This window comes from Mercenaria mercenaria, unplaced genomic scaffold, assembly GCF_021730395.1.
Source record: "Mercenaria mercenaria strain notata unplaced genomic scaffold, MADL_Memer_1 contig_1943, whole genome shotgun sequence".
NCBI lineage: Eukaryota > Metazoa > Mollusca > Bivalvia > Venerida > Veneridae > Mercenaria > Mercenaria mercenaria.
Genome location: NW_026459964.1, coordinates 1 through 24,146, shown reverse-complemented (window position 1 = coordinate 24,146; position 24,146 = coordinate 1). Strand labels below are relative to the sequence as shown.

The 24,146-nt window shown below is 37.4% G+C and overlaps 1 protein-coding gene and 1 long non-coding RNA gene across 2 annotated transcripts; one reads left to right on the top strand and one right to left on the bottom strand.

Annotated features, from left to right (window-relative positions):
* Positions 1–1,726: 1,726 nt before the first annotated feature.
* LOC128552015 (uncharacterized) lies at positions 1,727–10,780 on the bottom strand. Its single transcript, XR_008368950.1, has 2 exons — positions 10,675–10,780; positions 1,727–2,135 (listed from the first exon to the last, which is right to left on the bottom strand). It is a non-coding gene; the product is annotated as an uncharacterized LOC128552015 (long non-coding RNA).
* LOC128552014 (uncharacterized) lies at positions 9,464–12,120 on the top strand. The gene is made up of 2 exons (XM_053533008.1): positions 9,464–9,490; positions 9,755–12,120. Exon 2 carries the CDS (start codon positions 9,756–9,758, stop codon positions 11,868–11,870), a length of 2,115 nt encoding a protein of 704 aa, XP_053388983.1. The 5' UTR covers positions 9,464–9,490; position 9,755; the 3' UTR covers positions 11,871–12,120.
* The last annotated feature ends 12,026 nt before the right edge of the window (positions 12,121–24,146 follow it).

Here is a 24,146-nt window from a genome sequence, read left to right as displayed (position 1 = left end):
AAGGTAAACATTACCAAATTTTGGCTCTCAGCAGTCAATCAGAGGCCGTAACTCCTGAACATACGATTAGATCTGACAGATTCATCATGGAATCCAAAACTAATTGTATTTCAAGATATTTTGTTCAAGTTTGTATTAAATCAAACAGCAACTGAAGTCTCTATATGGCTGCAAAAGCCAAAATAGCAAATTTTGGCCCTTTAAGAAGCCATAACTGGAACCCATGATGGAATCTGGCCAGTGTTCAAAAGGAATTAAGATATTATGCCAATACAAGTTGTGTGCAAGTTTTATTAAAGATGATCACAAAATGTTGTCTATATCTTGTTCACAAGCCAAAAATGGCAAGTTTTGGCCCTTTAAGGGGCCATAACTCTGGACCCAATGATGGGATCTGGCCAGCTTTTGAAGGAACCGAGATATTATGGCAATACAAGTTGTGTTCAAGTTTGATAAAAATCAAATACAAAAATGTGGTTTCTATTGTGTTTACAATTTCCTTGTGAACACAATAGAAACCACATTTTTGTATGACGGACAGACATACAGACGACGGGTGATCACAGAAGCTCACCCTGTTACTACGTGACAGGTGAGCTGTAAACAATATGGGTCATCTACTCCAGCAGCCCTTCCACCCTATGAAGTTGAAGTTCTAGGTCAAATGGTTCTCCAGTTACTGATTGGAAAGGAAGTGTGACAGATGGAAGGACAGACAATCAGGGCAAAAACAATCTCTCTCCCCATGTGGGTCATCTGCTGGTCATGATCAATTTTATGTTCATTAAGTTTCCTGATCCTAGGCCCAAGCCTTCTCAAATTATCATCTGATAAAGGTTTACTGTTCTGCATCACTGTGATCTTGACTTGTGACCTACAGGCCTCAAAATCAATTGTGGTTATCTGTTGGTCATGATCAACCTTCCTATCAATTTTCATGATCATAAGCCCAAGCATTCTGAAGTTATTGTCCAGAACAGTTTAATTGTTCAGGGTCATTGTGACCTTGACCTTTGACCTACTGAACTCAAAATCAATAGGGGTCATCTGCTGGTTATGTCCAACCTCCATACCTACTTTCATGAACCTAGGCCCAAGCCTTCTCAAGTTATTGTCCGAAAATGGTTTAACTGTTCTAGGTCACTGTGACCTTGATCTTTGACCTACTGACCTCAAAATATAAAGGGTTTATCTATTAGTCATGATAAACATCTCTGTAAAGTTACATGATCTTAGAAGTTTTCTCAAGTTAACATCTGGAAACAGTTTAACTGACCTTGACCTTTAACCTACTGGCCTCAAGATAATAAGGCTTTGTTTGCTGGCCATGACAACCTCTCAATCCTAGGCCCAGGTGTTTTCAAGTTATCGTCCAGAAATGGTTGAATGATTTCAGGTCAATTTGACCTTGAGCTTTGACCTACTGATCTCAAAATCAATAGGGGTCATCTGCACCTCCCTATCAACTTTCATGATGTTAGGCAAAGAGAGTTCTTGAGTTATCATCCGGAAACCAATCGGTCTACAGACTGACTGACAGACCAACATCTGCAAAATTATATACCCCACCTTCATCAAAGAGGGGCATAAAAATCCTTCCCCTTAACATCAAAACATTAACAGTAACTAATGGGGGAAAAGAGTTTTGCAAGGATGTCAGGAGTTTGGGTTGGTTGGGTTTAATTGCCACTAATAAAAGATTGATGTATGCAAGGAGTCATTGTGGTCGGGATTGAGAACACTTTATTTTCATTTAATCTATATCATGTTTCAATAGTAATTCGTAAACTTGAGAATACTTCTATCAATTAGTCTATGCGCAAAGTAACAGTTGTTACAGAATATTCTGAAATGCATTTATTCATAAGCTCCTGAGAAGTTAGCAGAACACCATTTATAAACCTTTAAGTGTTTATTTTCACCTTTCCTTCTTTAACTGTTGATGAAAAGTTATAAATCACTTCCATAAAAAATTAACCTGGCAGACAAGGGCCGTAAAAAGTCTTTTATCTTCATCATAAATCTCTAACACTTATTTCTTCTTTTTCTTTGCCTCTGCTTCTAATCTTGCTTTTTCAATGTCTTGTAATGTTTCTTCTAATGATTTACGCTTGAATAATACATGATCTTTAGGCCTGAAAGAGAAAAAAATACAAATTTATTTCTCAAAACATGAATAACGACTCTCTTTAAAGCAGCATTAATAAAATTAATATGTGCATTTGCACATTATTAATTAATCTTGAATGAATATTTAAGTATTTTCTGGAAAACAGCTATTATTATGATCATACAGTTCTACATTATTTAGACTGTGATTGATCAGTCTCCCAGGTTATAAACCTAAGGTTGGAGACCAGTCTCAAAATGCAAGCCTGCCATTGGCTGTTTTGAAAACTGTGCTCAGAATGCAAGCCTACCATTGGCTGTTTTGAAAACTGTGCTCAGAATGCAAGCCTGCCATTGGCTGTTTTGAAAACTGTGCTTAGAATGCAAACTTGCCATTGGCTGTTTTGAAAACTGTGCTCAGAATGCAAGCTTGCCATTGGCTGTTTTGAAAACTGTGCTCAGAATGCAAGCTTGCCATTGGCTGTTTTGAAAACAAACAATCAGATGCTAGAGATCTGAGACTGGTCTCAGAACTCAGTTTTATGACCTTACACTTATGAAAACTTTATTATGAACCTGGAAATACAAAGTATCTATTGGTTCAGGTGCAATGAAATAAAAAGGAAAATATTATAATTTAACAGATGTACAGCTTTGTGTAAATTGTTATTAGTAAATAGTTTAAGGTAATATGCGCCACCTAACGAAAGTCAACGGACCGTTATGAAATTTCGCCGAATCAAAATTGACGATATTTCCGATTGACTGGTATTTTTTTCATTTTTCTGTTATTCTCCATTTTGTGGCTGTAAATCTTCAAACATGGTCACTAACGCCATTTTTTCAGCAGAGCGCAAAATGACGTACTTGACTGTTTTTTCGAGTATCGTTTTTATATACAACTAAAAAACGGCAAAAATTCTTTATTTTCAAGTTTATATTAAAATTATCTCTCCAGTGATATATAATTTGTCATGTTTATTTCAACATCACATCAGAGGCAAGCGATTTATGAACGCAAAACACGCAAAACTGACGTTGAGTTTCAACCGAAATTTCGCGTAAAAACGCCTATATCTTAAAAACTGTGAGATAGTTTTTTGAATAAATTTCAACAGAAGTACAAAATTTCAATTGCTATCGATTCCTTAAAAGAAAAATGGGGGTCACCGATTTAGATTTCGCTTTATTTACGGTCGCGCTTCCCCTACCCCCAGTAAAAATAACGACGTTTTCATACTTATTTCGTAAATTTCCATTAATCCAAATTCAGTTTCTTCTTCTGTTGGTGGATATAATGAAATAATATCGGTTTCTGCTGTTGGATATAATGAAATGATATCACAACAATGATAAAATGGAGACGTTTTTTTGTTTATTAAATTTTTCAAACAGATGAATGTTTTCTAGAAAATGTTCTTTACATGACAAACAGGCAAGCTTTATTACAGACAATTTTGCCTAAGTGCCTGTGCACTCTATATAGTATTTCGAAGAGTGCGCAGTTAATGATTCCATCTTTACATAGAAACAGTTAATGTTGAGTACTTTAACAAAATACTTGTTTTGTTTATATATCCCGGTAAACAAATGTTACAAACAACACCGAGGATAGTTTCCGCCTGATATCAGAAGACGCAGGTTCGTACATGTGCTATATATTCCGACAAAAATTATAAACGTCTACTGGAAATTAAGCAGTAAATTGAATAAAACGCTCACAAAACGTGAGCACAGCTTTATATATAACCCTATTTTATAATTTAATTTTATACTACAGTCAAGTTTTACAAAGTCTCCATTTTATTTTCTGGCCACATTTGCTTAATTAAACTATCTACCGTGCGCATGCTTTCAATGCCTTTAAAATGAGACATTTAAAAATTGTGGTATTTGCATGGTTTGAACCTACGTCTCCTGATATCAGACGCAAACTTTCATCGGTGTAGTCAATCTAGATGACGATCTTAACATTTGAGCCAAGCCATGAGAAAACCAACCAAGTGCGTTTGCAACCAGCATGGACCCAGGCCAGCCTGCGCATCCACGCATTCTGGTCACGGTTCATGCTGTTCGCTAACAGTTTCTCTAATTGCAATAGGCTTTGAAAGCGAACAGCATGGATCCTGACCAGACTGCGCAGATGCGCATGCTGGTCGCAAAGCCACTATGTTGGTTTTCTTATGGATCGGCTCATTTATGTTTTGACGTTTAAGTGACAGATATTGAACAGTCACTGTAGTAGCATGAATGACAAAGCAACTAAAATATAAAAAAGAATGTGTAAGAACAAAGAATCAGTCTTTATATTTCCAAACTGCACTTTTAGCCCCGATAATTGTTTTAATAGAACCTATGTAAAAACTGCACTCATTTATCGAAATAACTGCATTTTTATTAAGATCGCACCATCTTCTGTGTTTTCTTATAAACCATTTCATCTTGTTTACCTCACACGAACCGGCCAACTAAACTTCCGGCGGGGAAGTTCGAACTTTTACCTGTTTCCTCTCCAGATAATGGTTTGTGCACACAAGTCATGTGCAGTATTATTTTCTATGTTCCTTTTGTCCCTATCATGCGTTCGACAGAATACCAAAGTAAGATAAAAATACACTGACATGGAAATATCCAGTACTGGCATGAAGCATACCTGCGTATACATAAATTTAAAACGAAGTCTTAGATGAACACCAAAATATCCGGTAATAGAATCTCTTTAAGATTGACTACAAACATTTTGCTTAGAACTTTAACATTTGATGTGCTTCATATTTCTGCTAAGGTTTTAGCGTTTTGACAAATATTTTTAATTTTATTAAATTTAAACAAAGTCTGCTTAAGAATTGAAGCTGCAACTACAAATAAAAATCAGCTTATTCTAGGAGAATAAAACTTTCGGCTAAAATGAACTTTACCGATACGTATATCCTGTTTCAATAAAAAGTACTCTTTGTGTTTCTGTGTCATGTATAGGAGAGCAATTTCCTGAAATCATTCATTTATTTCAATAATTTCATTTAATCGTATCTTCGTTTTATCACTACTGGAATTTAATAGCATTATATCCACCAACAGAAACAGAAACGGAAATAAAATTTATGAAAATTTACGAAATAAGTGTCAAAACGTTATTTTTTACTGGGGGTAGGGGTAGCGCCATGGTAAATAGAGCGAAATCTAAATCGGTGACCCCCATTTTTCTTTTACGGAATCGATAGCGATTGAAATTTTGCACGCTTGCTCAAATTTATTCAAAAAACTCTGGCAGTTTCTGAAATATAGGCGTCTTCATGCAAAATTTTGGGTGAAGCTCGACGTCTGTTTTGCGTGTTTTGCGTTCATAAATCGTTTGCCTCTGATGTGACGTTGAAATAAACATGACAAATTATATATCAATGGAGAGATAATTTTAATATAAACTTGTATATAAAGAATTTGTGCCGATTTTTAGTTGTATATAAAAACGATAATCGAAAAACTAGTCAAGTACGTCATTTTGCGCTCTGCAGAAAAAATGACGTTAGTGGTCATGTTTGAAGATTTACAGCCACAAAATGGAGAATAACAGAAAAATGAAAAAAATACCAGTCAATCGGAAATATCGTCAATTTTGATTCGGCAAAATTTCATAACGGTCCGTTGACTTTCGTTAGGTGGCGCATATTACCTTAAATGCTTATTTTAATATCCCTAAGGTAAACCATCAATATTGATTTTCATAGATCAACATGAATTTATTTTGAATACTACATTTCCAACTGACAACAAGTTTAAGAAACAAATTTGACAGGCTGACAGTGCAGCACAACTCTAATCTGAAATTCTAAGTAAAAAAAAAAAAATCATGAAATATTGGTGTTAGAGATATGTAGCTTATATCATGTATATGATATGAAGTGAACGATAATGTGAAATTATCATTTTGAATATGAATCAAATACATTCAGCCATTATCAGAGATATATATCAAGACACCCAAATGGTCCTAAGTTGCTCACCTTAAGAGAACCTTAACCATCTGACTTTGCTTCAACTAGGTTTGGTAAAAATTCTTTAAGCTGTTCATTAAAACAACAGCAATTGAAATGTTTTTTTCTTTCTATATTTTACTCACCAAAAATGCATAACTATCAGAAGAAATCATTCAAAGATATATTCATTCAAAGGTATATCTATTTAAACCTTAGTGGCCCCTAAAAGGACTCAAGTGCCCCCATTTGAACAAATTTAGCATAATACCTTTTAAATATGTTACAGACCAAGTTTTATGAAGATCCATCATGCGGTACAGGAGAAGAAGTACTTCAAATGTATTTCTATATTAAGGTTGTAGAGGCATAATAGAGTACCTCTCTTTTTCAGAATATTCAATTCTTATGATAAACACACTTTTACTGCAATTCTGGGTTGGGTTGCGTAGGTTCAAGCCCTACTGGGACCAAATTTTCTTTTCCTTATTTTCCATTTTTCATGGTCAGGTTTTACTTCTTTCAAGACTCATGATTTATTGTACGAAAATGGAAAAAATTAATTTGATAAGCAATTTCTTGCTGTTCAAAGTGAATTTACTACTTAAACAGAAGGGGTAGAGTTACACATCTTTAAAAATATTGAGTTACATGCGGTAAAAGTTCCCTATTTTGCTTTCACTGTTTAAGTTAGAATTCTGTATCATTAAATCCGTTTTAATACCGTACTTAAGGAACCCTAGATAAAGGATTTTCATTTTGTGTTTTATAATAATTGTTTACCAATAGTTTGATGATTCTTTTATTAAAATTAACGGTAAAATGAGTTCTCTGCAAACGTTTTGTATAGTGGCTATCACTTTGAAATTTGTCTCTACTTGAGCTTGAGGAGATACCATAAGTTATAATTATTAATTTAGAACAAGAGCACCGCCTTGCGGGTGCTGACGCTCATCTGATTTTTTTTTTGTATAATAGAACAAGAGTGCCAGAATGTCACAATATACGCCCGTCACAGCAAATTTATTTACTCTAGCACCTGTATTTGCAGATGTAATTTTAATTTTGTGGTTGTTTAGTAATCATTGTAATTCTTTTGTTTTTCTAAGTGCACAAAAAAAACTCCTTACCAGGTAGAGATACCTTAAAATACACCTAAAATTAGAAAGTAACAACTATGTTGTACCACAGAAAAGTGGTCTTTGTTTTTCCCTATGGTCAATTATAAAAAAGTTACACTATAAGTTATTTATAGTAACAACTAAGGGAAGTTAATCTTTAAAAAAAAAAAAAAAAAAAAAAAAATACAAAAAAATTTTTTTTTAAGTCCACACAAAAATCCTTACCAGGTAGAGATTGGTCAAAATACACCTCAAAATTGGATGTAACATGCATGTTGTACTACAGAAAAGTGGTCTCGATTTTTCCCTACGTCTAGTAATGAAAAAGTTACAATATAAGCTATTTATAGTAACAACAAAGGGAAGTAATTCTAAAGAAGGGAACTGCGCATGACACTTCGTCTCATGATGGTGTATAATTGTGCCAAGTTACATCAAAATCCCTCTATGCATGAAGAAGAAATGCTTCGGAAAGTCATTCTTGTATCTGACCTTTGGCCTCTAAGTGTGACCTTGACCTTAGACCTAGGGACCTGGTTCTTGCGCATGACACTCCGTCTTGTGGTGGTGAATATTTGTGCCAAGTTATATCAAAATCCCTCCATGCATGAAGAAGAAATGCTCTGGACAAAGTTTTCATTCTTGTATCCTTTGACCTCTAAGTGTGACCTTGACCTTAGACCTAGGGACCTGGTTCTTGCGCATGACACTCCGTCTCATGATGATGAACAATTGTGCCAACTTTCATCAAAATCCCTCTATGCATGAAGAAGATATGCTCCGGACAAAGTTTTCATTCTTGTATCCTTTGACCTCTAAGTGTGACCTTGACCTTAGACCTAGGGACCTGGTTCTTGCGCATGACACTCTGTCTCATGATGATAAACAATTGTGCCAACTTTCATCAAAATCCCTCTATGCATGAAGAAGATATGCTCCGGACAAAGTCATACTTGAATTTGACCTTTGACCTCTAAGTGTGACCTTGACCTTAGACCTAGGAACCTGGTTCTTGCGTATGACACTCTGTCTCATGATGGTGAACAACTGTGCCAAGTTTCATCAAAATCCCTCCATGCATGTAGAAGATATGCTCCGGACAAGGTCTGTGGACGCCGCCCGCCCGCCCATCCGCCCGCCAGGGGCGTTCCAATAATACGTCCCGTTTTTCAAAGTCCAAAAAGGGCCATAATTGTTGCAAAAAGCAGGATGGAGTTATGTTTCTTGATGTACATGCAGTCAGCTTATGATGGTGAACAACTGTTGCAAGTTTCAAAGCAATAGCTTGAATAGTTTAGGAGAAAACCTGACCTAAACATAAAACTTAACCAATAAATCTGATATTTTCTAAGTCCAAAAGGGGCCATAAGTCTTGCAAAAAGCAGGACAGAATTATGTTTCTTGCTGTACATGGTCAGCTTATAATAAAGAAGAAGTGTTGCAAGTTTTAAAGCAATAGCTTTGACAGTTTATAAGAAAAGCTGACCTAAACATAAAACTTAACCAAGAAATCTGATTTTCTAAGTCCAAAAGGGGCAATAATTCTTGCAAAATGTAGGATGGAGTTATGTTTCTTGATGTACAGGGTCAGCTTATGATGGTGAACAAGTGTTGCAAGTTTCAAAGCAATAGCTTTGACAGTTTAGGAGAAAAGCTGACCTAAACATAAAACTTAACTAGGCAACACCGATGTCGATCAAGTGATGACAATAACTCATCATTTTTTTTCTAAAAGTCAGATGAGCTAAAAAACGACACGGTAAAAGTTGTTAAAAAATCGCAAAACAGTGCGAAACAAGGTCATCTTGAAGAATATACCAAGCAAAAGCCATTTTGTAAACATTGCTATTACGCCTCTATTACCTTAAGTTCTACTGGCCCTTAAAAGTGGCCACGTCCCCCGCTTTGAACAAATATGGTAAAGGACCTTATAATGAAGACCCATCAAGCAGTTCATGAGAAGAAGTCATTTTAAAGCACTTCTATTTTTTTCTCCAGCAGCCTCTAAAAGGGGCTAAGTCTTTTAAAGGGTTAAGCAAAGGCCTTTATTATAAATTTTAATTTAAAAAAAGAAAATCATATTTCTTTAATCTTTCTTCAAGTTTGAAAGATAATTAAGTTATTCCACTAAAAAGGTAACACGTGACTCATAAAAAAACCTGTTTCATTGTTGGAGTTACCCTTCAGTCGAAAGTAGTGAAATAAATATCTATAAAGGTCAGTCTAAAAGTCATATCCTTTGTAAAAGTTTAATTTCATAACGATTTGCTGACTTCATACCAAACAAAGGTATATATTAAGTAAATTTATTTCAAAATACATGTACAAATGTGACCTTTTGGACATTTTCGCTACAGTATAAGACAGCGCCTGACTACCACATAAAATTTTATCAATTTTCACAAATTGCATTCAAAAATGGCAGACTTTTCATTTTATGAAATGAACAAAGGAGTATAAAAATAATCTATAGTATCTGATAGAGTATCATGCAAATAATAGGCAGAAATCACTCTACAAAGTAATGATCAAACTTTACTTCCTTATTTTCAGAATGTTTCAACAACCTGGTTATATTGAGAATGTGTCACTGAGACTGTCAGAGGTTCTTGCTGATATAGGAGTGGATGAGAGGATTGTTCAGAAAAGAAGAAGAACATGGCTGCTGAGGGAATCTATGAAAACAATATCACTACAACTACGGGATATTAATGGTACTGGATACTACTTAGGCAGTCAGTCTGAGGGAACCACTACACTGGGTCTTAACTCAGACATTGATCAACTTCTCTGTCATAATAACTACATGTATAATGTGATACAAGACTGGGCTGACTGGGAACCTGGTAAACTAAATTACTTGATGATCCAGGATGAGACTGTATCATCTGGGTACTGTCTACTACAACTCCTGAGAGATGATGCTCCTCTTCCTTACAATGATGTACTTGACGGAGATCATTTCAGAGACAGAACAGGAAGAATATTGCTAAAGAACACAATCATGTCAGCAGCAGCAGCTAATGTTTATGAGGGAGGAGTAAGACATGGTCCAGCATATGCAGAACAAGGACAACCTGGGCTTATAGATAATGACATTGTTTGTGCTTTACCCTGTAAATCATGGCCTCTACAAGCTATGCAATGGTTAGATCAGCAAGGTGTAGGTCAGTGGCATTCAGATGAAATGAAGAGATACTGTAGCAAAACTGGATGTTTTGTTGTTGGTGTTGGAAGCAAGGGCAGTGAAAATGAAGAGCTTGAATGGAGAATATCAACATCTCTAGCAGAAAGGTGTTTAATGTTTAATCTTAATATTACACAGATTCGCTGTTATATTTTGATGAAGATGATATTAAAAACCTTCATCAAGCCACACTTTGGAGACACAGTTTCAAGTTTCATGTGTAAAACAGTTCTGTTCCACTGCATTGCAAATACACATTCTAATAACTGGAGAGAAAATAAATTACTTGTTTGTCTATCATTGTGTTTATCTGCCCTGTACAACAGTATTTTGAATGAAAACTGTCCTCATTTTATCATACCTGGAAACAACTTGATGAGAGGACATATTTCCCATGAATCTACACCTTACATGCTTGATATACTGCAGTATATTATAAACAGCAAAGGGAGGGTATTACTGGAGATTAAATGTGATGATCTTGGTGCAAGGATTCAGCTGAAGTTAAGTAATTTGCTCTTTGAGTTTGATATCAAAAAGAGTAACATTATTTCAGGGGATTTATTAGATATCACTGCACAGTCAACTGCTGTGGACATACAGCGCTATCTGACTATAATTACAAACTGTAGTTATAAAGAAGCTATACAAACATTGCTGAAATATATTTTCAAACTAGTCATTATTTCTAAACAATGCCAAGGACTGGACAAAACAGCTAGCAGCCTTCATGTAATATGGCTCTGTACCACCCTGGGATCTATCCTGGCATCTCTCAACATTCAACAGTACCATGCGCTATCAGCAGAAGCTCTCACCTGGATTTTACTAGATCTGAACACAGATGTTGCGTGTAGTAAACTGAAGCTAGCATTCATGTTGTACTGTATAGAAGATTCTCAAAGAACAGAAATTGTTCTTAGAGATATTGAAGCAAACTATGATCTAAACACTGTTGAGCCTGTTTGTAAGTGCCATAATTTCATCCATCAAGTTTCAAGAAAAGGATTCAATGCAATATGTGACAATTATAATGAAGAAGCTATAAAGTACACTATAGCCTTCTGTGTCAAATTTTTGCCATGTGAAATTTATTGTGTTCCCCATGAACTAAGATATGAAATGTTTAGATCTACAGAAGAGGACCTTGCTTTCAGAGGCCGCCATGATGATTGGATGGACTGGGCTGTAGTTGATTCTCTCCCTTACCTCTACTTCCTACAATACAAGAACTACAGCAATATCCAGAGACAGGAAGATAAACAAAGAGCCCTTTCTAACCTTATCAGGACCATTGATCTTGAACCAAACCTTGGACACAGGGAAACAGCCCTGAATCTACTGGGACAGTGTATGGAACAAGAGGGCCGGGCTAGAGATGCTTTATGTTGTTATTTATCATCCTTAAATCTAAGGGAGAGAAACAATGCTGCCAAGTTCCATATCTGTAGACTGCTGTCTACTTTGGTTAATGCCCATTAGTTTAAAATGAACAAATAAGTTATTTGACCAGTAAGTGTAGAATATCAATTCATTGAAGATTTATGTATATTGGTACATGTGATGTTTCTAAAAGTTTTAATGAAATGACTGTGACTCACTATGTGATAAAAAGGAAATTAAGAACTTCTGTTTAAATACCGCGCATTATGCGAAAAGACAAATATCACAGTCAAATTCATTTGGAAAGGCTGGACTGTATATATAATTGTGCTTGAAAGTTTGATTTGATTAATTACAACTGGCAAATATCTGTAATCATTTTATCTGCTGCTGACTTCATTTAAAAATAAGTATAGCCTTTGTTTTCAGAAGGTAGTTAAACAATATACTTATCAAAGCCTATGGATAAGAGCTGTAACATGTCAGCAATACCTCACTATTCAAAACACTTGTCACTAAAACACAAGGGGCATGATGGCCCTATATCACTCACGAGAGTTGGTTTGGCCGACTGACCTAATTGACCCCACATGACCCACATGACTTAACAAGAGGGCCATAAAGGCCCTGTATCGCTCACCTGACCTATTGACCTAAAGATCATCAAGATTAACATTCTGACCAAGTTTCATAAAGATATGGTCATAAATGTGATCTCTAAAGTGTTAACAAGCTTTTCCTTTGATTTGATCTTGTAACCTAGTTTTTGACCCCACCTGACCCAGATCTGAACTTGACCTATAGATCATCAAGATCAACATTCTGACCAAGTTGCATTAAGATATGGTCATCAATGTGGCCTCTACAGTGTTAACTAGCTTTTCCTTTGATTTGACCTGGTGACCTTGTTTTTGATCCTACATGATCCAGATTCAACCTGGACCTTGAGACCATCAAGATTAACACTCTGACCAAAATTAATGAATATACAGGCATAAATGTTGCCTCTACAGTGTTAAAAAGCTTTTCCCTTAATTTGACCAGGTGACCTAGTTTTTGACCCCAGATGACCCAATATTAAACTTGTCCAAGATTTTATTGAAAGTAATATTCTGACCAAGTTTCATTAAGACTGGGCAGAAATTATGACCTCTAGAGTGTTAACAAGCTTTTCCTTTGATTTAACCTGGTGACCTAGTTTTTTACCCCAGATGACCCTATATCAAATTTGTCCAAGATTTTACTGAGAGTAACATTCTGACCAAGTTTCATTAAGATTGGGCCAAAATTGTGACCTCTAGAGTGTTAACAAGCTTTTCCTTTGATTTTTGACCTGGTGACCTAGTTTTTGACCCCATATGACCCAATATCAAACTCGTCCAAGATTTCATTGAGAGTAATATTCTGACCAAGTTTCATAAAGATTGGGCCAAAATTGTGACCTCTAGAGTGTTAACAAGCTTTTCCTTTGATTTGACCTGGTGACCTAGTTTTTCATCCCAGATGACCCAATATCGAACTCATCCAAGATTTTATTGAGGGTAACATTCTGACCAAGTTTCATCAAGATTGGGCCAAAATTGTGACCTCTAGAGTGTTAACAGTCAAATTGTTGATGCCGACGGACGACTGACACAGGGCGATCACAAAAGCTCACCTTGAGCACTTTGTGCTCACCTGTAAAAAAACACCTCAAAATTGGATGTAACATGCATGTTGTCCTTTAGAAAAGTGGCCTCTATTTTTCCCTATGGGCATTGATAAAAACAAGAGGACCATGAAGGCCCTGTATCGCTCACCTGACCTACTGAACTATTGACCTAAAGATTATCAAGATCCACATTCTGACCAAGTTCCATTAAGACACGGTCATAAATGTAACCGCTAAAGTGTTAATTCGCTTTTCCTTTGATTTGACCCGGTAACCTTATTTTTGACCCAACATGACCCAGATTCAAACTTGACCTAAAGATCATCAAGATTAACATTCTGATTAAGTTTCAGGAAGATACAGTCATAAATGTGGCCTCTAGAGTGTTAACAAGCTTTTCCTTTGATTTGACCTAGTGACCTAGTTTTTGACCCCCACCTGACCCAGATTTAAACCTGACCTATAGATCATCAAGATTAACATTCTGACCAAGTTTCATTTAGATAAATGTGGCCTCTAGAGTGTTAACTAGCTTTTCCTTTGATTTGACCTTGTGACCTAGTTTTTTATGCTACGTGACCCAGATTCAAACTGGATCTCAAGAACATCAAGATTAACATTCTGACCAAGTTAATGACCTACTTTTTCACCCCCACCTGACCAAGATTTAAACTTGACCTATAGATCAAGATTAACATTCTGACCAAGTTTCATTAAGATATGGTCATAAATGTGGCCACTACAGTGTTAACAAGCTTTTCCTCTGATTTGACCTGGTGACCTAGTTTTTGACCCCAGATGACCCAATATCAAACTCATCCAAGATTTTATTGAAGGTAACATTCTGATCAAGTTTCATTAAGAATGGGCCAAAATTGTGACCTCTACAGTGTTCTCAAGCTTTTCCTTTGATTTAACCTGGTGGCCTAGTTTTTGACCCAACCTGATCCAGATTTGAACTTGACCTATAAAACATCAAAATTAACATTCTCACCAAATTTCATTAAGATTGGGCGAAAATTGTGACCTCTAGAGTGTTAACACGCTTTTCCTTTGATTTAACCTTGTGACCTAGTCTTTGATCCCACCTGACCCAGATTTGAACTTGACCTATGGATCATCAAGATTAACATTCTGACCAAGTTTCATTTAGATATGGTCATAAATGTGGCCTCGAGTGTTAACTAGCTTTTCCTTTGATCTGACCTGGTGACCTAGTTTTTCACTCTACGTGACCCAGATTCAATCTGGACCTTGAGATCATTAAGATTAACATAAATGTAGCCGCTAAAGTGTTAACTAGATTTTCCTTTGATTTGACCCAGTGACCTTATTTTTGACCCCACATGACCCAGATTCAAACTTGACCTAAAGATCATCAAGATTAACATTCTGATTAAGTTTCAGGAAGATACAGTCATAAATGTGGCCTCTAGAGTGTTAACAAGCATTTCCTTTGATTTGACCTAGTGACCTAGTTTTTGACCCCCACCTGACCCAGATTTAAACCTGACCTATAGATCATCAAGATTGACATTCTGACCAAGTTTCATTTAGATATGGTCATAAATGTGGCCTCTAGAGTGTTAACTAGCTTTTCCTTTGATTTGACCTGGTGACCTAGTTTTTGACGCTACACAGGCTTTCAAGTGACCTTTGATGAAAAAGTAGGAGAAAAGTAGGAAAAAAGTAGGAATCTGATGATAAATAGTAGGAACTTATGAGAACAAACTCGCCAGTTTTAGAACAAAAGCATCACTGGCGAAGTGGGGTCTCTCCCTGAATGTTTTTGATATAATGTCTATGTTCTGAAGTACTGGCAGGGTACTCCCCTCCTTTTAGGTGTGGGGTTTTGGGTCAGATGGCTGTCCCCCTTGAAAATATTGAAAAACAGGTATGAAATGGTGGGGCTCTGGTGCATTTTTTGGTCTAAATTTTGAGGTATTGGTTGAGGTATCCCAGTTGTTTTAGTGGGGGCCAGGGGGCTCTCTCTCCACCCCCCCCCCCCCTTGGAAAATTTTGAAATACAGGTATGAAATGGTGGGCTCTGGATGCATTCTTTGGTCCAAATTTTGAGGTAGGAAACAAGTATCCCATTCATTTTAGGGGTTCAGGGGGGCTCTCTCCCAGGTAAATTGTGAAATACAGGTATAATATGGTAGGCCCTGGTGCATTTTTGAGTCTAAATTTTGAGGTATGGGAGGAGGTATCCCAGTCATTCTAGAGAGGTCAGGGGGTTCTCCCCCTGGAAAATTTTGAAATACAGGTATGAAATGGTGGGCTCTGGTGCATTTTTTGGTCTTAATTTTGAGGTACTGGGAGGGGTACTTTCCTAATTTTAGTGGGGTCAGTGTGTCCTCCCCCTGGAAAATTTTGAAATACATGTATGAAATGGAGGCCTCTGGTGCACTTTTCGGTCTAAATTTTAAGAAAACGTTAATCCTTAGCCAAAATAGTTTGGTGCAACACTGATGAGTATATGTCATTTCTCAGCAAACTGGGTGAAGGGAGGGGGTGGGGGCATGGGCACCCTCTTCTTTCCAGCCCTGGATCTGGGCCTGAATCTTGTACATTTACTCACAAATACACAGCAGCACAATATATAAGGTTTTTCTATTTTCATGATGCTTTGGGGTCCCTATTACACATAGCTACCTGCAACCTCTTATGCTCCAATATTCAACTCACATAATGAACTGTCAGCAGGTTTCTGCATGCATAAGAGGTCACAAGCAGCATATCACAGGTCTCTAGAGCCTCACCAGTACACCATCAGTCCTTACATTATGTAACAAAATTCATTATACAAATTGACTAACAACATTAATTTTGTTAACATACTTTTTCTTCTTTAGAAAGAGTTTTTTTCAAAAAAAAAGTAGGAAAAAAGTAGGAACAGACCTAAAAAGTAGGAAAAAGTAGGACTACTTAAAAGCCTGCGCTACGTGACCCAGATTCAAACTGGACCTCGAGATCATCAAGATTAACATTCTGACCAAGTTAATGACCTAGTTTTTGACCCCTACCTGACCAAGATTTAAACTTAACCTATAGATCAAGATTAACATTCTGACCAAGTTTCATTAAGATATAGTCATAAATGTGGCCACTACAGTGTTAACAAGCTTTTCCTCTGATTTGACCTGCAAAGATTAACATTCTGACCAAGGTTCATGAAGATATAGTCATAAATGTGACCTCTACAGTGTTAACAAGCTTTTCCTTTGATTTGACCTGGTGACCTAGTTTTTGACCTCAGATGACCCAATATCGAAATCGTCCAAGATTTTATTTTATTGAGGGTAACATTCTGACCATGTTTCATTAAGATTGGACCAAAACTGTGACCTCTAGTGTGTTAACAAGCTTTTCCTTTGATTTAACGTGGTGACCTAGTTTTTGACCCCACCTCACCCTGATTTGAACTTGACCTATGGATCATCAAAATTAACATTCTGACAAAGTTTCATTAAGATATGGTCATAAATGTGGCCTCTATAGTGTTAACTAGCTTTTCCTTTGATTTGACCTAGTGACCTAGTTTTTGATCCTATATGACCCAGATTCAAATTGGATCTTGAGATCATCAAGAGTAACATTCTGACCAAGTTTCATAAAGATATATTCTTAAATGCGACCTCTACAGTGTTAACAAGCGTTTCCTTTCATTTGACCTGGTGACCTAGTTTTTCATCCCAGATGACCCAATATCGAACTCATCCAAGATTTTATTGAGGGTAACATTCTGACCAAGTTTCATTAAGATTGGACCAAAACTGTGACCTCTAGAGTGTTAACAAGCTTTTCCTTTGATTTGACCTGGTGACCTAGTTTTTGACCCAGATGACCCAATATCGAAATCGTCCAAGATTTTATTGAGGGTAACATTCTGACCAAGTTTCATTAAGATTAGGTCAAAATTGTGACCTCTAGCATGTTAACAGTCAAATTGTTGACAACGGATGAACGGACGGACGATGATGAACGACCGACACAGGGCGATCACAAAAGCTCACCTTGAGTACTTTGTGCCCAGGTGAGCTGAAAAGTTACAATATAATCTATTCATAGTAAAACAAAGGGACATAATTCTAACAAGAGGGCCATGAAGGCCCTGTATCGCTCACCTGACCTACTGAACCAAAGATCATCAAGATTAACATTCTGACCAAGTTTCATTAAGATATGGTTATAAATGTGTCCTCTAGAGTGTTAACTACTTTTTCCTTTAATTTGACCTAGTGACCTAGTTTTTGACCCCACATGACCCAGATTCGATCTTGACCTAAAGAACATCAAGATTAACAATCTGACCAACATTCATGAAGATACAGTCGTAAATGTGGCTCTAGATTGTTAACAAGCTTTACCTTTGATTTGACCTGGTGACCTACTTTTTGACCCCACCTGACCCAGATTGAAATTTCACCTAAACCCCTTCAAGATTAACATTCTGACCAAGTTTCATTAAGATATGGTCATAAATGTGGCCTCTAGAATGTTAAGTAGCTTTTCCTTTGATTTGACCTGGTGACCTAGTTTTTGACCCCACCTGACCCAGATTCGAACATGACCTACAGATCATCAAGATTAACATTCTGACCAAGTTTCATTAAGATATGGTCATAAATGTGGCTTCTAGAGTGTCAACTAGCTTTTCCTTTGATTTGACCTGGTGACCTAGTTTTTGACCCCACCTGATCCAGATTCGAACATGACCTACAGATCATCAAGGTTAACATCCTGATAGAGTTTCATGAAGATACAGTCACAAATTTGGCCTCTAGAGTGTAAACAAGCTTTTCCTTTGATTTGACCTGGTGACCTAGCTTTTGAACCCACATGACCCAGATTCGAACTTGACCTAATGATCATCAAGATTAACATTCTGACCAAGTTTCATGAAGATATATTCATAAATGTGGCCTCTAGAATGTTAACAAGCTTTTCCTTAGATTTGACCTGGTGACCTAGTTTTTGACCCCAGATGACCCAATATCGAACTCATGCAAGATTTTATTGAGGGTAACATTCTGACCAAGTTTCATTCAGATTACGCCAACATTGTGACCTCTAGAGTGTTAACAGTCAAATTGTTGACGATGACAGACGATGAAGATATATTCATAAATGTGGCCTCTAGAGTGTTAACAAGCTTTCCCTTAGATTTAACCTGGTGACCTAGTTTTTGACCCCAGATGACCCAATATCGAACTCGTCCACGATTTTATTGAGAGTAACATTCTAACCAAGTTTCATTAAGATTGGACCAAAATTGTGACCTCTAGAGTGTTAACAAGCTTTTCCTTTGATTTCACCTGGTGACCTAGTTTTTGAACCCAGATGACCCAATATCGAACTCTTCAAGATTTTATTGAGGGTAACATTCTGACCAAGTTTCATTCAGATTGGGCCAAAATTGTGACCTCTAGAGTGTTAACAGTCAAATTGTTGACGACGACGGACGGACGACTGACGAAAGGATGACGACGGACACAGGGCGATCACAAAAGCTCACCTTGAGCACTTCGTGCTCAGGTGAGCTAAAAATGAGGGTGCCTCATGGTGGTGAACAACTGAGCCATGTTACATCAAAATCTCTATATGCATGAAGAAGAAATACTCCAGACAAAGCCATTCTTGAATTTGACCTTTGACCTCTAAGTGTGACCTTGACCTTAGATCTAGGGACCAGGTCTTTATACAAGACAATCCAGCATGGTGGTGAACATTTGTGCCAAGTTACATCAAAATTCCTCCATGCAAGAAGAAGAAATGCTCCTGAGAAAGTCATTCTTGTATCTGACATTTGGCATTCAAGTGTGACCTTGACCTTAGACTTACGGACCTGATTCTTGCGCACAACATTCCGTCTTATAGTGGTTAACACTTGTGCCAAGTAATATTAAAATCCCTTTAAGGATTGTTGAGTTACTGACAGGACAGTAAAAAAGTCCTTTTCAGCTAAGCTCCCGGGTTTTGTGCATGACCAGGGCCTCCTCTGCTATTTGCCAATGTAGCCAAATGCTATGACTTCGAAGAACTGGCCATAGATCATTCCCTCCATCCGTTCATCACACTTCATTTCCAATAACTGGAGAACCATTTTATGAAGAACCTTTAAACTTAACAGATGGAAGGGCTTATGGAGTAGACGGCCACTGTTGTTTTAGGAGTCACTCCTCCATCAAAGGTCAAAGTCACAGGGGCCTGAACATGGAAAACCATTTCCGATCAATAACTTGAGAACCACCTGACCGAGAATGTTGTAACTTCATAGGATGATTGGTTATGCAGAGTAGATGACCTATATCAATTTTAGGGTCTCTGTTAAAGTTCAAGGTCACAGGAGCCAGGTCATGGAAAACCATTTCAGATAAATATCATGAGAACCACTTGACCCTGACTGCTGAAACTTCCTAGGATGACTGGATATGCAGAGTAGATGACCCTATTGAGTTTGTGCGACCCCTATTGACCTCTTGCCTATACAACTATGCACTGGGGGAGACATGTGCTTTTTTACAAAAGCATCTTCTAGTTGAAACATGGCTACAAGAATTTTATTAAAATGTGTACAAATTTCAGCAATTCAGCTTCAAATTGGCAATTTCTCTCAAAAAGTGACTACAAGTTCCTCAGGCCCAGGGGAGGCCCTGCATGACATGTTGTCTCATCCAGGGGAATATTTGTGCAAACTTATATTTAAATCTTGTTTTTCATGACAAAGTTATAGACCGGACAAGAAAAAATCCTATTGACTTTTGAAATGTGACCTTGACCTTTAAGCTAGGGTTCTGGGTGTTGTGCATGACATGTCCTCTCATCAAGGGGTACAGTTATGCCAAGTAATATTAAATTCCCTTGATTGATGACAGAATTCTGGACTGGACAGGAAACAACCATACTGACATTTGACCCTCAATTGTGACCTTGAAAAAATCCTACTGACTTTTGAAGTGTGACCTTTACCTTGACATAGGGTTCCGATTTTGCCCATGACACATTGTCTCATTATGGGAAACATTTGTGCCAAGTAATATTACAAATACCTTCATAGGTGGTACATGTTTGGACCAGACAGGAAAAATGCCCTGTTGACCTTTGACCTCCAATTATGATCTTGACCTTTGAGCCAGGGGTTTGGGATTTGCCCATGATATGCTGTCTCATCATGGGGAACATTTGTGCCAAGAGATATTAAAATCCAAGATCGTGTGCAAAACTGTACATGTCATCCAAATTTCAAGGCTGTTTCTTAAAAAAAAAAAACACAATCAAGTCAGTAGGTCAATGTCACAGTTAGGTGACCCCTAATCAGTTGGGGTCATCAGGTAATTATAATTAAACAGTCTAGAAAATATGATCTGATAATCTTTAGGTATTTTTTCCTATACAACTCATACAATAAGTGTCCCCTGGGGTGGGGCCTCTTTTAACCCCAGGGGCATAATTTGAAATTCATGTTAGAGGTCCACGACACAATGCTCATGATACCAAATATCAAAGGCCTTGAACTTCCAGACAAAAGATGTTTTAATTTTTTTCCTATATAAGTCTATGTAGCATTTAAGACCCCCTGGATGTGGCCTCTTTTCAACTCAGGGACATAATTTGAATACTCTTGTTAGAAGACATCTAGGCAATGCAACATACCAAATATCAAAAGCCTAGGCCTTGCAGTTTCAGGCAAGCAGATTTTTTAAGTTCTTTCCTATTTAAGTCTATGTAAAATAGAGAAAAGTAGAAACTTCACAGGTCGCTCAACACGACAAGAACGAAAATGTTGCGGGCTCGGTTTGATTGAGCCTATTCATGGACGGTAGTGGAAATGCATGCTACCGTCCACACCCTCTAGCCCCAGGTTGAGCAGAACTCAACATTTACACATTAAAAGTACAAAAAGCAATTTAGAGGCATCCGCAGATGTATTCAAACGGCGGTGAACATGGAACCTTCAATGATACACTTGTTGAGGCATGTAATTCCATGAAGAGCGGCGTTTGGTCCCCAGATAAAGTAAAGGGTTTGCCCCAAACGAGAAAACAATGGGCAGAACTAAACAAACTGGAATTTAGGAAGGGGATCTGAGGTTATAGAGCCTGCGTATCACAGGAACTGTCAAAAGACAAATTTAAAAAGCAGGCACCATATCCAAGGGGTGATTAAACAATACCCAAGGCTATGAAAGTGGGATTATTGGAACCACCCAGGCCGAAATGGTCATGTTGAGAAACTAAACAGTACCAAAACTTGGGACATACGGGACGTTGCCTCTTTTCAATCCCTGGGTAATAATTTCAACAAGAGGACAATGATGGTCCTGAATCGCTCATCTGTCCCCACGTGACCCAGTTTTGAACTGAGTATGACGTCGTTTTTTTTCTATTATTTGACATAGTGACCTAGTTTTTGAGCTCATGTGACCCAGTTTTGAACTTGACCTAGATATCATCAAGATAAAAATTCTGACCAATTTCATGAAGATCCATTGAAAAATATGACCTCTAGAGAGGTAACAAGGTTTTTCTATTATTTGACCTAATGACCTAGTTTTTGAAAGCGCGAGAACCAGTTTTGAACTTGACCTAGAAATCATCAAGGTGAACATTCTCACCAAATGTCATGAAGATCTCATGAAAAATGTAGCCTCTAGAGAGGTCACAAGGTTTTTCAATTATTTGACCTAATGACGTAGTTTTTGACTGCACGTGACCCAGTTTTGAGCTTTACCTAGATATCATCAAGGTGAACATTCAGACCAATTTTCATGAAGACCCATTAAAAAATATGGCCTCTAGAGAGGTCAAAAGGTTTTTCTATTTTTAGATCTACTGACCTAGTTTTTGACTGCAGTTGACCCAGTTTCAAACTTGACCTAGATATCATCAAGATGAACATTCAGACTAATTTTCATACAGATCCCATGAAAAATATGGCCTCTAGAGAGGTCACAAGGTTTTTTTATTATTTGACCTACTGACCTCGTTTTTGACGGCACGTGACCAGGTTTCGAACCTGACCTAGATATCATCAAGTTGAACATTAGGACCAATTTTCATGAAGATCCATTCAAAAGTATGGCCTCTAGAGAGGTCACAAGGTTTTTCTATTTTTAGACCTACGGACCTAGTTTTTGACCGCACGTGACCCAGTTTCGAACTTGACCTAGATATCATCAAGGTGAACATTCTGACCAATTTTCATAAAGACCCCATGAAAAATGTGACCTCTAGAGTGGTCACAAGCAAAAGTTTATGCACGGACGCTGCGCGATCACAAAAGCTCACCTCACTTTGTGACAGGTGAGCTAAAAAATATTCATAGAGAATCATTAGAATTTTTTCAAAAGCCAAATATCAAGGCTCTATGCCTTGCGGTTTTGGAAAAGAAGATTTTTAAAGTTTTTCCTTTGCTTGCATGGCAACCAAATGTCAGTGAAGAATTCAATTCTTTGAATTATTTTGAAAGGGAGCCCCTCAAGGATCATTCCTGTAAGTTTAATGTAAATCTGCCCAGTGGTTTTCAAGAAGATCTTTTTAGAAAATGTTGATGCACGAATGATACATCACGCATGACCGATAACACACCACAGACGACAGACACTGGGCAGTCACAATAGCTCACCACAAGCCTTTGTCTCAGGTGAGCTAAAACAAGAGGACCATGATGGTCTTGAATCGCTCACCTGTCCCCACATGACCCAATTTTCATGAAGATCCATTGAAAAATATGGCCTCTAGAGAGGTCACAAGGTTTTTCTATTATTTGACCTAATGACCTAGTTTTTAAAGGCACATGACCCACTTTTGAACTTGACCTAGATATCATCAAGATGAACATTCTCACCAATTTTCATGAAGATCTCATGAAGAGTATGGCTTCTAGAGAGGTCACAAGGTTTTTCTACTGACCTAGTTTTGACCACACGTGACCCAGTTTCAAACTTTATCTAGATATCATCAAGGTGAACATTCAGACCAATTCTCATGAAGATCCATTGAAAAATATGGCCTCTAGAGTGGTCAAAATGCTTTTCTATTTTTAGACCTACTGACCTAGCTTTTTACCGCAATTGACCCAGTTTTGAACTTGACCTAGATATCATCAAGATGAACATTCAGACAAACTTTCATACAAATCCCATGAAAAATATGGTCTCTAGAGAGGTCACAAGGTTTTTTTTATTATTTGACCTACTGACCTAGTTTTTGAGGGCACGTGACCCAGTTTGGAACCTGACCTAGATATCATCAAGTTGAACATTCTGACCAATTTTCATGAAGATCCATTGAAAAGTATGGCCTCTAGAGAGGTCACAAGGTTTTTCTTTTTTTAGACCTACTGACCTAGTTTTTGACCGCAGTTGACCTAGTTTCGAACCTAACCTAGATATCATCAAGATGAACATTCAGACCAACTTTCATACAGATCCCATGAAAAATATGGCCTCTAGAGAGGTCTCAAGGTTTTTTTATTATTTGACCTACTGACCTAGTTTTTGAAGGCACGTGACCCAGTTTCGAACTTGACCTAGATATCATCAAGTTGAACATTCTGACCAATTTTCATGAAGATCCATTGAAAAGTATGGCCTCTAGAGAGGTCACAAGGTTTTTCTATTTTTAGACCTACTGACCTAGTTTTGGACCGCACGTGACCCAGTTTCAAACTTGACCTAGATATTATCAAGATGAACATTCTGACCAACTTTCATAAAGATC

Bases quoted from the DNA above. Each gene is read 5' to 3' on its own strand.
- LOC128552014 (XM_053533008.1), top strand. From the start codon at position 9,756: ATGTTTCAACAACCTGGTTATATTGAGAATGTGTCACTGAGACTGTCA.